Raw genomic sequence first — 14,141 nt, 5'->3', positions numbered from 1 at the left:
ACAAAGAATTCCTGTCCTGTTTTTTTCGCAAGCCCCGTTGATTTCTACGTCTTCTTCGTCCACGTGATCAATCTCTATTGGAGCCTTCTTTTTTTTTTTTCTGGGACGTCTGCGGGGACTTGGTTGTGACGTTAGTCACCTTCAATGTGCAGGCACTTGTTATGTAGACGTCATGGAGGAGGAAGAAGAGCAGGTCATGAGTTTGAAAGTTTTTGAACTTGCCATCAGTGGCATTAGCCCCTATGGAAGTGCCCGGACATTGGAGGGCAGTAATAGAATGGAACAGGGGCGTCATCAGGAAGATCACAGAATGTGTCAACTGGAGGAAGTAGGGTTGATAACCCTTGTCGTCTCCGCTAAGCATCGCAGGTCACTTGGCAGTGAATGAGTGGATGCACCATACTGTATCCCAACTTCTAGCAGGCGTTCTGCTCCTTGACTTGTAGCCCATCACAAGGGCAAGCTGCTTTCCTATGTTAAAGGCTACCCCATGTTAGCTGAGATTACATGATGTTTTAGGAAGCCAGCAGTCCCTGATCCTCTCCTAAATATTCCTACCGACGGCAAATATAAGTTTTGGGGTCTACCATTCCCAAGCCAGTTCTTTCTTCTGCCCACTCAGCAGCTGCTGGAGCTGGTGTGTGGCGTCGGAAAAGACGCCGAACTTATCCCCATAGGGCTGTCAGACATGGGGGTCTGTGGCGTTCCCACTGCTACCCCCAGTCCCCGAGATTCCAGGATCACAGAGAGCAGTTGCTGCTGCTGTTGTCGGAGGGCATCCACAATAAGGACAGGAAGAGTGTTGAAGGTGGAAGTGATCTGGTCCAGCTTGGTCTCCAGACTGCCAATCTGCTTCTCTAAATCCTCGCTGCGGTCATTCAGCTCCGTTATGAGGTCGTACATCACACTTTGCATCTGAAGAAATTTTGGAAATTAAGTCAGTGATTTTTAATAAGTCTTTAGTTTAAAAGAAACATAGTATGACTATTTTAGTATAACATTCCTTATGTTTTAGGGCAGTGGTTCTCAACCTGTGGGTCGGGACGCCCTCGGGGGTCGAATGACGATTTGCCAGGGGTCGCCTAGTCAGAAAAAAAAAAAAACCCGCCATAGGAATGCATAGCTAGATTCCTATTGGCTATTTCACTTTGCAAAAGCCAATAGCAAACTAGCTATTGCAACCGCCCTCTGATGCTGCCATCAGCAGAGGGGGACCTGAAGTTCTCCACCAGGCCCCCTTCTAGTGATTGACAGCAGCAGAGGGCGGGTGGAATATGTATGTATTCAAGCAAAAAAATATGTAAAACACACCTCTAGCTATGCGTTCCATTTTCCCGGTCCGCAGCTGCAGAGATCAGGCAATGTCTCAGTGCCTGTGTTTGGCACTGCGCGCTGTCAGCTTCCCGGCGGGCTCGGCACATGGAGCTGCGAACACGCCCGAGCCCATCCCTATCAGTGACAGTACTGCGGAGTATGTACCTCATACGTTATATAGCCACACACTTTAAATCCAATTCTTCCAGTTCCAGCTGCAGAGCCCGGTCCTGTCTTTGCCTTTAGCAGTGGTTCTCAACCTGGTGGGTCGCTGTGCAAGGTGAGAGTCCTCCTCAGCTCTCTCCTAGCGCAGCAGTGTCAGTTCTCCTGCCACGCCTCCAGATGTCGCTGCAGCAGCCGCGTCATCCCTAAATTTTACCTTTGGGGGTCACCACAACTTGGCAAATGTTACCAAGGGGTCCCGGCCCTAGAAAGGTTGAGAACCACTGTTTTAGGGGAACCTTCCTAAAACTACATTTCCACATATGTGTCAGGAACCTAGGGCTACTGCCCATAGCACGAAGAACGTCCCGAGTTACCGCACACGCTGTGGCGCACGGACACCCGCATAGTAACCGATTAGCGGTACATGTGCACAGACACATTGCGGTACGTCAGGCACGCTCCCGTTACACCTATTGGCGCCAATCAGCCTATTTAAACACTGAGCAGCAACTGCTAGTTGCTGGAAGATCTTCAGCTGTACCTGTATCTGTGTTCCTGCATCTGACTCCTGTATTGACCCAGCTTGTTTCTGATTCCTGTTGTCTGCTGCCTACCCGTTGACCCCAGCCTGTCTGACTACTCTCCTGCTTTGGCTCTGACTACCTGTTTAACTCTGACCCGGCTTCCACTGACTATGCCTCTGCCTACAACCCTGCACCTCCTTGCCTGCTAGCTACTGATCCGGTCCGCCTTACTCCTCTTCCTGCATCTCTGCTGCCATCAGGCCTACAGCTGCTCCTCTGGAACCGGACGGTCCTGCATCCAGTTACCTGCATCATCCCTCATCACTACCAGTGGGTCATCAGCATCTACAGGCACTGGTGTCTCTATCCGTGCACTACCTGCGCCATCCTCAGGGGTGCGCTGACAAGAGTTACAAAAGGAGCCTCCCTCATCACTCAGGCCATAACAGGTACAAGCCTAACCATAAAAAGCATAATTATGCCCCCTGACTAGATGGATCAATAAGGAGGATTGGGCAATATAGGGCCAACATAGGGTACGATTTATAAGTGCTTCTGATATTCAAAGCCCTTGATATCACATACAAAGGAAGCAGAGATATTATGTGTGCCACTTCTATCCATCAGGCAAATTGGGCAACAAACAGGCAATGGGTCCTGATGATAATGAGCAGATAGCTCCTTGTTAAAAAAGATTACTTGTATTTTTACATACAAGGTGGTCCCTTGATATCAAGTTTTTGGAGCCCCTTGTTCAGAGCATTTGGACTAGAAGAGGGAGGGCCCGTATTCTATTTTGTGCTGATTAACAACATAGCCTTTCCAGGGAGGTACAGAACCAGGCAGTGCTGATTAGCACATTTGAATGAGGTACAGAACCAGGCAGTGCTGATTACCACATTCTAGGGAGGTACAGAACCAGGCAGTGCTGATTAGCACATTCCAGGGAGGTACAGAACCAGGCAGTGCTGATTACCTAATTCTAGGGAGGTTCAGAACCAGGCAGTGCTGCCTGGAAGGGATAGTTGGATCACATTAGCTAAACAGGAAACTTTGTGGCCAGTACAATGTTTCATATATATATATATTTTAACTGGATTTACCTGGACTCCAGTTTTAACAGTATAAAGAAAAAGGTTCCGTTGTGGATGCCACAAAGAGCCAGAAGAAACCGCACAAATTTGCTCACGCTTACCTTTGAGAGATCAACCAAAGTGTTGGCTTGGTCAGTCAATTTCCTTTGTTCCATCTTTACACTCCGTAACCTACAAAAAAAAAAAGTTCAGTTTTGATATTTGTGCACGATGAGCCATTCTTTATTGTAAACACCCAAAAAGTTTTCATGGAACCCAATTTAAATCTGGAATCACTGGGTTAACTCTATGCACAAAAACTATGCGACTACAACAGATATGGACTCAGTGTGGTTGATTTACTAAAGGCCAACCTGTTTACTTTGCAGGGGAGTCTTCCCTTAGCTTAGTGAATGTGGGGAAAATTCACTTTGCAAAGAATACCCAAATGTGTGCAAGTACATTTAAAAAAATAAACCGTATTTTTGCTTGCAAAAAAATTGGCTGGTGGAAGTCAGCAAGGCCTAAAGGTGTATCTACAGCAAGTTGCACCCTTGGCGTCCCACCTAGCCCTGACCACCATTGACATCAATGGGCTGAACACTGGCCAGAGTGTCCCAGGTTGCTAAAAGCTGGATGGGGATATGTGTATGGCCCTTACACATCTCCCTGCCAGACTCTTAGCAACCTGGGATGCTCTGGCCGGCGCCCCACCCAGCTCCTGGCAAGAAGTGACATCACTGGTTGCCAGGAGCTAGCGGGATGCCAGCTAGAATGTCCTTGGTTGCTGAGAGCCGGGCTGGGAGATGTGTATAGGAGACGGGTGGGAAGAGAAAAAAAGTAATCTGTCTCTGTGGGTCAGTGAACTTTCGCTGACCCATGGAGCGGTGCCCCCCCCCCCCCCCACCCATTCCGCCAGTCAGCGCTGGAGGATCTTTTTATTTAGCTATTTAAACCCACAATAAAATAGTTTGTTGGGCTGTTGAGTCAATATCAATCACATATTGAGGTTTTCATAATATAATTGAATTCCTTATTGTACTTTGTGTTTTTAAAGTAGACAATGTCAAGATTTTGGTTCCTGGAGCTCACAAGGCCTGGAATTGGCAAAACTGAGCCATGAGTATTTATTTGCTGTCTTGAGAACTATCTGGTGGAAGAATAGAATGTTGTGGAGCTTGGTCGTTCTCCAGTTGATATGAAGGACACGCTGTTTCAGCAAAATAATACTTTCTAAGGTTAGTTTTGAACTTTCTTTTGCTAGTTAGAGGTCATCATCCTGAGTTCTTGATGTTACTGCCCTCCTGAACCTTCTGCCAATGTTCTTTTACTACTTTAGAAATGTCTGGTGGCTCCGTGTTCAGATGGCCCAACATAAGCATCCTCCATACTATACTTCCTGTTCTCTGGCTCATTACTGGTGGAAGGTTCCAAAGTAACGTGTGTTGTGGAAGTGTCCCGAGCCTGTCCAACGGTACACATTTACAGTGTGCTTAAAGTAAGTTTGAAAATTGTTTTTGGTGACTTTATTATAGTTTCTTTTTTTAAAGTGTATCCGAATCCCAACTTTTGTTTTATACCTGTGTTTTTTAAAAAAAAACTATGTATATACACCAAAGGACTACACATAATGTTTAGTAATGTTTAGTGTAATGCTAGAGAGGACCTTCAAAGACTGGAGACATACTAGAAGAAATGGTTCAGAGACTGTAGACAGGTTACAGGTTCAGTCTCTATCCCAACCTATAGCTACATGTCAGGTTGGAGAATGGAGACATGCTGAAGAACTGTGCTTCTCAACTGGTGGGTCGTGACCCAAAAGTGGGTCGCAACCCCATGTTCAGTGGGTCGCCACGTGCATTCAACTGCGCTAGGTGAGGTCAGTTCTTGTGCAGAGCAGCCATTCAAAATATGCTTCCCGGCATGGAGTGTCCGCTTGAAGTGGGGTGGGCTGGGGGTATGGCCGCGAGGGAGCTCCATCCATACGTGCGTTGCTTACAGCTCCCTCAGGTGTTCCCTAGAGGTGCCCGGATCTGAGTGACGTTACATTCCGGCTCCCGGCACCTCTACAAGGCATGCATGGAGCTGTACAAGCAATGCACATATGGATGGAGCTCCGTCGCAGCACAGCAGCACACATTGGACCCCAGGCTGAGGATCCACTCCAGTTCCCGTAAGGTAGGGAAACTGGGTGGATCTTACAGCACAGCAGCCCACACTGGACCCCAGGCTGAGGATCCACTCCAGTTCTGGTAAGTTAGGGAGATTGGGTGGATCTTTAAAAAAAAAAAAACATTTTTCTGGAGTGTGTATGTGTGTGTGATAATGTCTGTAAGTGTGTGAGATTGTGTCTGTGGTTGTGTGCATCTGTCAGTCTTTTTGAAGGCCCGTTTACACTAGTACAGTGTGTTAATAGCACAATCCTGTACGATTAATGCACTGTACCAATCGCACCTACCCCATGTTCTGGTTCGGGAGTTGCCAATCATTTGAACTCCAAATGCACCTCCCACCCACAATTCGATCGCCCGCACCAGAACACGCGCTACTGCATTCCAGTGCGGTGCGACTTGGGTCGCAACATAATGACCAAGGACAAATGTGGGTCCTGAGGTTACACAGGTTGAGAACCACTGCTGTAGAAGACATTGGGAGACGGGATGTGTTTCACAAGGCTAGAAGAGATCACTGCTAATGCCCCTTTACAAACCAATGATCCTTCTATTAATGGCTGGGCTCCAAGGGTCACCAACAAGTACCAAAGGGCCGTATGTGGCCTTCAAGCCTCAGGTTGAGCACCAGGGCTTTAGGTTGATGGAGGAAGAGGAGCAAGAGTCACTACTTGGATGTGTGTGTTTAGGTTTCAGTCTGAGCTACTGAATTGTTTGAAGACCGGTCTTCATTTATCTAAGGGGTGAAATAACTGCACTTTTGTAAGACCTCCTTATCCCCCACACAATTTCCTGCACCCATATTTTGAAAATGTACTTTATATGTCCCAAAATTCTGAAGTCTTATGGCTGGTCATGTGATGTCATGAGTTATTCGTTTTACGTATCTCTTTACCACAAGTAGTAAAACCCTGTTGTTAACAGAGATCAATACCACAAGCTAATATTTACACAAAGCACCGAATGAGCCGTAGGATGGCCCTTTTATCGGACAATTCTCTGCAAGACCCAACCCAAGCAGTGTGCTGTGCTGTCTTTTTAGCTACTCTATAGTGCTTTGGTAATCCTTTGTCGTGTACCACGTATGTGACCTTTATTAGTGATGCAAAGATTGCGTTGAGTAAGTCACATTGGGCACAGGGAGGAAGGTGATTGGTGGCGGAGGATTCTACTCACTGATGAATGGCTTGCAGAAACTTCCTCTGGTGCTTGCGGACTTTGGCATGGTCGATCTTCTTTAGTAGTTTGGTGTGCTTGTAAATGAGCCATGTTTCTCGCAGGACATTCGCCGCTGCATTCTTTATCTGCAAAGCACGCATAAAACATCGGAAATTAGTCTTCCCCAGGTACAACAAGACCTCACAGGCCCCATAGGAAATACATCTCCATCCTTATGTGTATTTTTCCCACATTCGGGCTGCTCCCACGTCATTGTCACACCACTCACTGCATTCCTCTCATGCCACTCTTCATTCTTTTTACTCTTCTCACCTCTTCACCTTTATTCTAACTCCACCTACTTAATTCCTCTTATTCCACTCAGATCATTCACCTCAATCCTCCCACATCATTGTTTATTCTTCTTCCACATCATTTCTTTATTTCCATACTCAAAGTTCTTTTCATCCTCTTTCCTTCAGTCTCCTTCAACACCATTCTTCCTGCTTACCCCGTATTTTTATTCCTCCCATCATTCCTCTTACCTCCCCCCCCAATCATCATTTCATCTCATGTTATCATTCTCAGGACTTAAAGTCCAAACCAGGCAAACTCATAGGTTCAGTCTCCTCATTGGACCCAACAGATCCATTACCTACCCACCTTGTGACTCCCCACCACACCAGTCTGCTGCTGGCTCACACAAGAAATACCCACTATTGGTGAACACATGGCACACCCCACCCCTCTCCACAGTCAGAGTGGCCAATGGCCAGTGCCGAGTACTCTCATGCCATGGCAGGGGTTGTGGGCACAGCCCTGTGCATATTTCTACCAGCTCATCAAGCTAAATCTAATGGGAGAGCTGAACTTTCCCTGGTGTGGACTACATACAAGTTCCATGGAACTCTGTAGTTCTGTTATGTCCCAGAAGATTCTCAATAGATCTGATAGACACAAATCTTGATAGCCGCCAAGAGGGATCTGTAGGTATGTCTATGTAGTGCCATTTAAGGCAGAGCTTCCATCACGTCCCATCCCAACAGGTAGAAAACACTTCACTTCGGATCCTCTGTCTGCCTTCCTGACTACAATTAGCTGACATTTCATCGAGAGTTCATTGACTGGGCTCAGGAGATTGCAATCATATGGTTACATACGGTTCATGCATTTTTCAACACAGTCACGTATGTTGGAGATTTTAATAGGAGTAACAAATGCAAATGTCACCAGCACTTGTGCGGCACCATCCGCAGTCATTGCAAGCACCTGTTATCTTTGGAATATTCAGTAAGGAGTGCGGCAAGGGAGGTGGATTGACTATTGAATAGGAGTTGTTCACACTAGTGCCGAGACAATGTCTTGTAACATCCAATGCAAAAAGTCCAATGTGTGCCCCTCCATGAGCTGAGAACTACTTTAGTGGCATAGGTTGCAGGTCCTGTCATTTTTGCGCCTGCTTTTTACTGAAGCACTCTAGGCAGCCATGTCTTATGTCTACCCCTCAGCTGGGCCTTGGTTCACATCAATATGCTGCATGCAGCAGGAAAGAAAGAGCTTTGCATTATAAAGCATTGACCATTTGGCCATTCAAGTCAGTAAACTTGGAATCCTTCAAAAAGGCAATTCACTGAAATGAATGGTGTGAAGGGCCCTAGACAGCCGATCGAAAAGTTTATCTATTGGAAGTTTTCCAAAACAAATAAGCGTACAACTTTGGGCTTGAACATATCCACACAATAGCGCACACACCTTGTTACACAATATTGCCAAAAGTCTGTGGTCACCTGACCATCACCCATATATACGCTTGCCGGACATCCCATTAGAAAACCATGGTCAGTAATATGGAATTGGCCCCCTCCTCCATGGCCATTAATATAAAGTTTCCCCCCCATAGCCTGATATTTCCCTTTTAAAATATAAATTGAGGACACATAGTCCTCGATCTCTTTTTCTGCAGACTCTGTTCTAAATGAATGGAAAGCACAGAGTCTTCCCATTCATTCAGAAAATATTTACTATTAACCAGTTTCTGAATGGTGAGGAGCCTCTGTACAGAGTGCGACTACCCATTGAGAAACTCATGAATCAACAGGAAGTGATGTAAAGCACTTCCTGTTCATTCATAACTGGGGACACATAGTACTATGTGTCCCCAGTTATTTACAAACACTGGACTGATCAGCTGATCGCTCCAGTGTTTGCTCTGCACAGAGGATCGGTACATATAAGTGATATGTACCGATCCTCCGCCGCTCGGCCATGCACAGAGCACAGCCTGCAGCTTTTGCTCTGGATCTCCGCTGCTCTCCGCCATCTGTATTCAGCGGGGATCTTAGGGGAAGTGAAGGAAGCGCTGAAGCCGGCGGGGGGAGCGGGGGAGGGAGCCGCTGTCACAGCAGCATGGCCGAGCGGTGAGGAGAGAGAGAGCCGCCGGCTGTCAGAACCCATTACTGGAAACACCTGAAGTCATTATTTTTGGCCATACAGTGGATTCCTGTGCAAAACCTTATTTGTGATTCCAGCTGCAACCAGCAGAGGACATCAGTGTATAAGCCAGGGAAGGAGAAGGCCATGAGATCAATGTTTGACTTTAACCATCATCAGCTTATCCGCCTGCAGACAGCAAGGTTGGGGAAACCAATGTTGCTAATGTCACCTTTTGCACTTGTCTCGGTATTTGGTATTATTACACATGGGCTGTAACCGAGACCACGGGACAGAGAATCCAAGAAGATATATTATCTTACCATTAACAAGGCTTAATTTGGCTTAAAATTATTTTTAATTGATTATTATATTATTAAAAGGTCAAGTTGGTCCCAAACGGGATTCCAATATATTTTATGGGCCACAGGAGGGTTCCTTTTGGCGCTGGTCATTGTTCTTTTTTGTTTTGGTCCCAAACTGACTCCTATAGATAATCTGACTTTGCCCATTACATGTGCTCGGTGGCAGGACAAGATCCGTTAGCATCCTTCTGCCTACCCATCGTCCTATCCTTGCATATGCCCCCCAGACACTCAATTTTTGCATCTAAGCCTTTGCAAATACCCGGTGCTTTCAGGCATGGGGTGCATGCCATCTCCTCCCAGCATGCAGTGCCCAATCCTTAGCCCCAAACACTGTCGTGTGGAAGGTTGCAATTTCATCAACCCTGTACAAGCTCCATCACCATACAACATGGAGATGCACAGAGATTGACTGCCAGAGGAACAGAACTGTGGGGAAGGCAGGTAGAAGTAGGTTTGGGGTGCTCTAATAAGAGACTCAGTTTTGTCCTGACTAGGCAATGTCATAGAGTCTCTTAAGTTTTGGGTGTGCATGTACTTTAAAGAGCAACTCTAGCTAAAAGGTAATTGTTGTGCCCTATGCCAGCATCTTATACCTCTTGGAGATTCCATTGGTGACATCTTTGATTCTGAGTTCTCAGCTGCACTCACCTGCCTTGTGGGTTTGACAGAGAATGCAACTGAAGAAGTAAGACTTTAACTAAAACCATTATTTCAGGGAGCTCACACCTATCAACCACCCTTGCCCTCATTACTCACCCGTTTCGTTAACTGCGTGTCCATCATGAAGTTATGGACGTGTTTTTCTGCTTTGGTGAGTTCCAGCTTCCGAGCGACTACGGCAACCACTAAGGCAGTACAGCCGGCACCCTGGAGGGGGCAACAAAGGTTTATTAGCATTACTGACGGGTACAACAACACCATCATGTCTCGTGCATTGAACAAGAAAAGGCCAAACAATACAGATATATCGAGACAAAATTATGAGCAGGTGCTAGGGTTGCCACCTTTTCTTCAAGTGAAACCCGAACACTCTAGCGCCGAGAATATATAGGAGAGCGCGAGAGGCCACCAGGAGAAGAGCAAAAAAAGACAGCCAGGGGAGGGAGTAAGGGGGACCGGCTATAGAGGACTACAAATCCCAGCAATACCTTATACAGCAATACAAAATAATATGAAGCTACATACTCTGTGTTGTTCTGGGGCGCCGCCCTGATGTCTCCAGGGTCTCGGGTGGCCTGTGCGGGTTCTCACCAGGGCTGTGTGGGCTCTCAGGTAGACTCTGCGGGCTCTCAAGTGGGCTATGAGGGCTCTCAGGTGGCTGTGTGGGGTCTCAGGTGGGCTATGCAGGCTCTCGGATGTGAGGAGTCTCAGGAGGGCTATGTGGGCTCTCAGGTGGATGTGTGGGGTCTCAGGTGGGCTATGCAGGCTCTTAGATGGATGTGCGGGCTCTCAGAGGGACTCTGCGGGCTCTCAGAGGGACTCTGCGGGCTCTCAGGTGGACTCTGCGGGCTCTCAGGTGGGCCATGCGGGCTCTCAGGTGGATGTGTGGGGTCTCAGGTGGGCTATGCAGGCTTTCATGAGTGCAATGGGGAAGTTTAGGGGTCTCACCTGGGGTCCGGAGGCAGGCAGTGTTCTGTCAGGAGGGAGCCGGAGGAGTAGATGTGTGGGATGTTGCATGTTTACAGGCACCCACGGCTCACAGGAAGATGCGGCTGCCTGAAGTCCCACGTTTGCTGGAGACCTCAGGCAGCCGCGGCTGTCAAAAAAGGTAAAGTGCCGTTATCAGCACTTAATGTCTTGTGTCAGCAGGCTTGAAACCCGGACACAGGACCCAAAAAACAGACTGTCCGGGTGAATCTTGGACAGGCGGCAACCCTAGCAGGTACATGTGATAGCCTAAACTGAACTCCATGCAAAAACAGCTGATACAACATTTCATTTTTTCTTCCCTGCAGCTGCCTGAGGGAAATAACTGGCTGCAGTTTCCATATAGAGACGCCAGAATTGGAAACTGGACAAGATAGGGAAATGCTTCTGATGTCGTTTTAGAAAAGGGAACTGTTAAAATCACTTAAAGCCGAAGTTTGACCTTCCTTTCAGTCTTGCACAGTTGTACAGATTCAGTTCATAATATCACGGACAAGCACATCGCCCTCCTCCAGACCCTGCTCCTTCTGCACTGAAGTTTTACCCCAGGCTGGGGTGAAACCCGTCAGCAAGAAGGAACAAGGTCTGGCATAGGGCAGGGTGCTTAGACTTGATATTATAAACGTATCCATAGCCATAGGAAAATTTGGCCCATTAGAAAAGGACAGATCACTTTGAGTTGACACATACTGTAGGCCCTTGGTTCTTAACTGGTGGGTCGTGAACCAAAAGTGGGTCTCGAACCTGTGTTCAGTGGGTCACCACATGCCTTCCACTTTTCTAGGTGAGAGGCTCCTGAGCCTCCCCCTAGCGCAAGCACTGTCAGTTCTCACGCCAAGCAGCCATTCAAAATATGCTGCCCGGTGCCAAATGTCAGCTTGACGCGGGGTGGGATGGGATGGAGCTATGGCCGTGAGGGAGCTCCATTCATACATGCATTGCTCACAGCTCCCTTATGTGTCCTGTAGAGGTACCTGGACCGGAGTGACATCCCATTCTGGCTCTCTGCACCTCTACAGGGCGCACAAGGGAGCTGTCCCAGCAATGCACATATGGATGGAGCTCCGTCACAGCACAGCAGCCCACACTGGACCCAGGCTGAGGATCCCCCCCAGGTCTCGATAAGATAGGGTGACTGGGTGAATCTTAGATAAAGAAAAACGTTTTTGGAGTGTGTATGCCTGTGTGAGGATATCTGTGAGTTTGTGAGATTGTGTCTGTGGTTGTCTGTGTCTGTCAGTGTTTTTGAGGGCCCGTTCACACTAATACAGTGCGTTTTTTGCACAATCCCCTGCGATTAACACACTGTACCACGTAAAATCGCACCTACCGCAAATTCTGGTGGGGGGGGGGGTGTTGCATTGCCATTTGAATGGTAGCTCAAACGCAACTCCTACCCACAGTTCAAACGCCCGCACCGAAACGTGCAGTACCGCAATGCCATGCGTTCTGGTGCAGTGCGACTTGGGTCACGACTTAATGTCCAAGGACAAATGTGGGTCCTGAGGTTACACAGGTTGAGAACCACTGCTGTAGGGTAATACACTGAGTGGCCAGTTTATTATGACCACCTGACGTTTGTAGGCAAATTAGCTATAATTTGGCGCTGAAGTTGCTTAGAGGGCCAGACCATTATAAATAGGGAAGCAGGTTGTTTACCACGACAGTAGAAGTGATTTGTTTCTGAAGATACGGGGAAACAACGCGATTTAACAGCCTTTGAACGCGGGATGATTGTTGGCGCTCGGAGCCATGGAGCGAGTATCAGCAAAACAGCAGAATTAGTTAAATGTTCCAAGAGGGGCTTATTGTTAAAGTGTTTAAAGACCGGACTGTCAGCCAAAAATCTGGGTCTGAGCGTGCGAATTGTGGCCGTCAGCGACTAGTCAATGTTAGGGCAGAACGGAGAGTGGCAAGACTGGTACAAGACAACAGAAGGGCAACAGTGCAGTGTCAGATTCCTCGCATCACCTTTCAACATCTCGTGGAGTCACCAGGCGGCCCAGCGCAGTACTGATGGGGTGGTCATAATAAACTGGCCACTCAGTGTATAGTGCACTTATCCAAGTTACAATATTTGTCGTGTCTTGGCCAATCTCAAGATCAGCCCATGTAAGACCAACATTACCCAAAAAGACCTGAAATGTGTTAACGTGTAATGGCAGCCCCCTTATTTAAAACGGGCTGCCAACACACGGCAAAGGAACCTTTTGTAGTGCCACAACGGGCAGCATGCATGTTGTGATGCATTGCAGCGTTGGGTACATCGCAGCGTTCTGTACTTGTGAGTTGTAGTCGCATTCGAAAAGCAATGACCCTGCAATGCAGCACAAAAAGTTGCATTATATTGCCCGTTACGGCATAGGTGCGAAGCCAGCCTCAGCCGCCCGGTAATTGTACCATCCATTATTTCAGATCGGGAAAAAAAAACCCCAGACAAAACCGATGACTGATATGCAAAATACACATTGTCAACCATGTCATAAAAATAATAATATTTCTATAGCGCTTTTCTCCCCGGGGGACTCAAAGCGATTATCAAAATTGTTGTTGGGATCTTTGAAGAGAAGGATTTGTCAGGTGTTTGGCTATAAATAGGACTACGCAACGAAAGCTGGCACATGGACTATTCGGGTGCTACAGTGATAGACTGGACATAGACATACATATACCAGACCAATTTCTTGTATTATTATTATTACAAAAAGTCATAAAGGTGAAAATAAAACAGACTTAGCGCTTCTTAAGGTGGTGTGATGTTTGGGGAATTGAGCACATATGGTGAGCTCATAAGGACCAGTCTTGAAGCCGACTTGAACATAAACAGGACAGTCTTTATTCCTCTTCAACATACATTAAACAGAACAGTTGATGCACTTCTTATAATATTGCTTTGCTCAGCATATACAATCCTCAGCACACCTCTGTGTGATACTCACACTGTTCACCCCTCATGAGCACTCACACTGCTCTCTCAGCAGTGTGTCCACCAGGTCCGTTGGGTCACCGACTAAAGATTGTCACACGTACTCCATGTGTCACTAGCTCTCTAAGCCTCCTTGGCTGTCTTCCCTGTGCCTCCAGCACACACAGCCACTTGGCTCCCCTCTGACTTCTGGGTGCAGTCCTCCTGACTCCTGAATAGTGATGAGCTTGGGCGTGTTCGCAAGCGCCTCGTACCGGGCGCCAGGAAGCCGTCAGCGCGCAGGGCCAATCACAGGCACTGAGACATGTTCCCGGTCCGCAGCTGCAGAGATCGGGAAATGTCTCAGTGCCTGTAATTGGCCCTGC

General features: G+C 47.4%; 1 protein-coding gene across 1 annotated transcript in view; it reads right to left on the bottom strand.

Annotated features, from left to right (window-relative positions):
* Positions 1-259: 259 nt before the first annotated feature.
* The window catches only part of KCNN3 (potassium calcium-activated channel subfamily N member 3), a 51,521-nt gene continuing 37,639 nt past the window's right edge, over positions 260-14,141 (bottom strand). Inside the window, exons 4-7 of the mRNA XM_018570083.1 lie at positions 9,960-10,070; positions 6,424-6,551; positions 3,199-3,268; positions 260-915 (exon numbers count right to left, since the gene is read on the bottom strand). Coding sequence (XP_018425585.1) covers positions 619-915; positions 3,199-3,268; positions 6,424-6,551; positions 9,960-10,070 — 606 coding nt within the window. The 3' untranslated portion in view covers positions 260-618. The remainder of the gene's footprint in view (positions 916-3,198; positions 3,269-6,423; positions 6,552-9,959; positions 10,071-14,141) is intronic.

This window comes from Nanorana parkeri, unplaced genomic scaffold (assembly GCF_000935625.1).
Source record: "Nanorana parkeri isolate BGI_ZX_2015 unplaced genomic scaffold, ASM93562v1 scaffold1452, whole genome shotgun sequence".
NCBI classification, from domain to species: domain Eukaryota; kingdom Metazoa; phylum Chordata; class Amphibia; order Anura; family Dicroglossidae; genus Nanorana; species Nanorana parkeri.
Note: the sequence above shows the minus strand (reverse complement) of the source record. Positions and strands in the feature narration are given on the sequence as shown.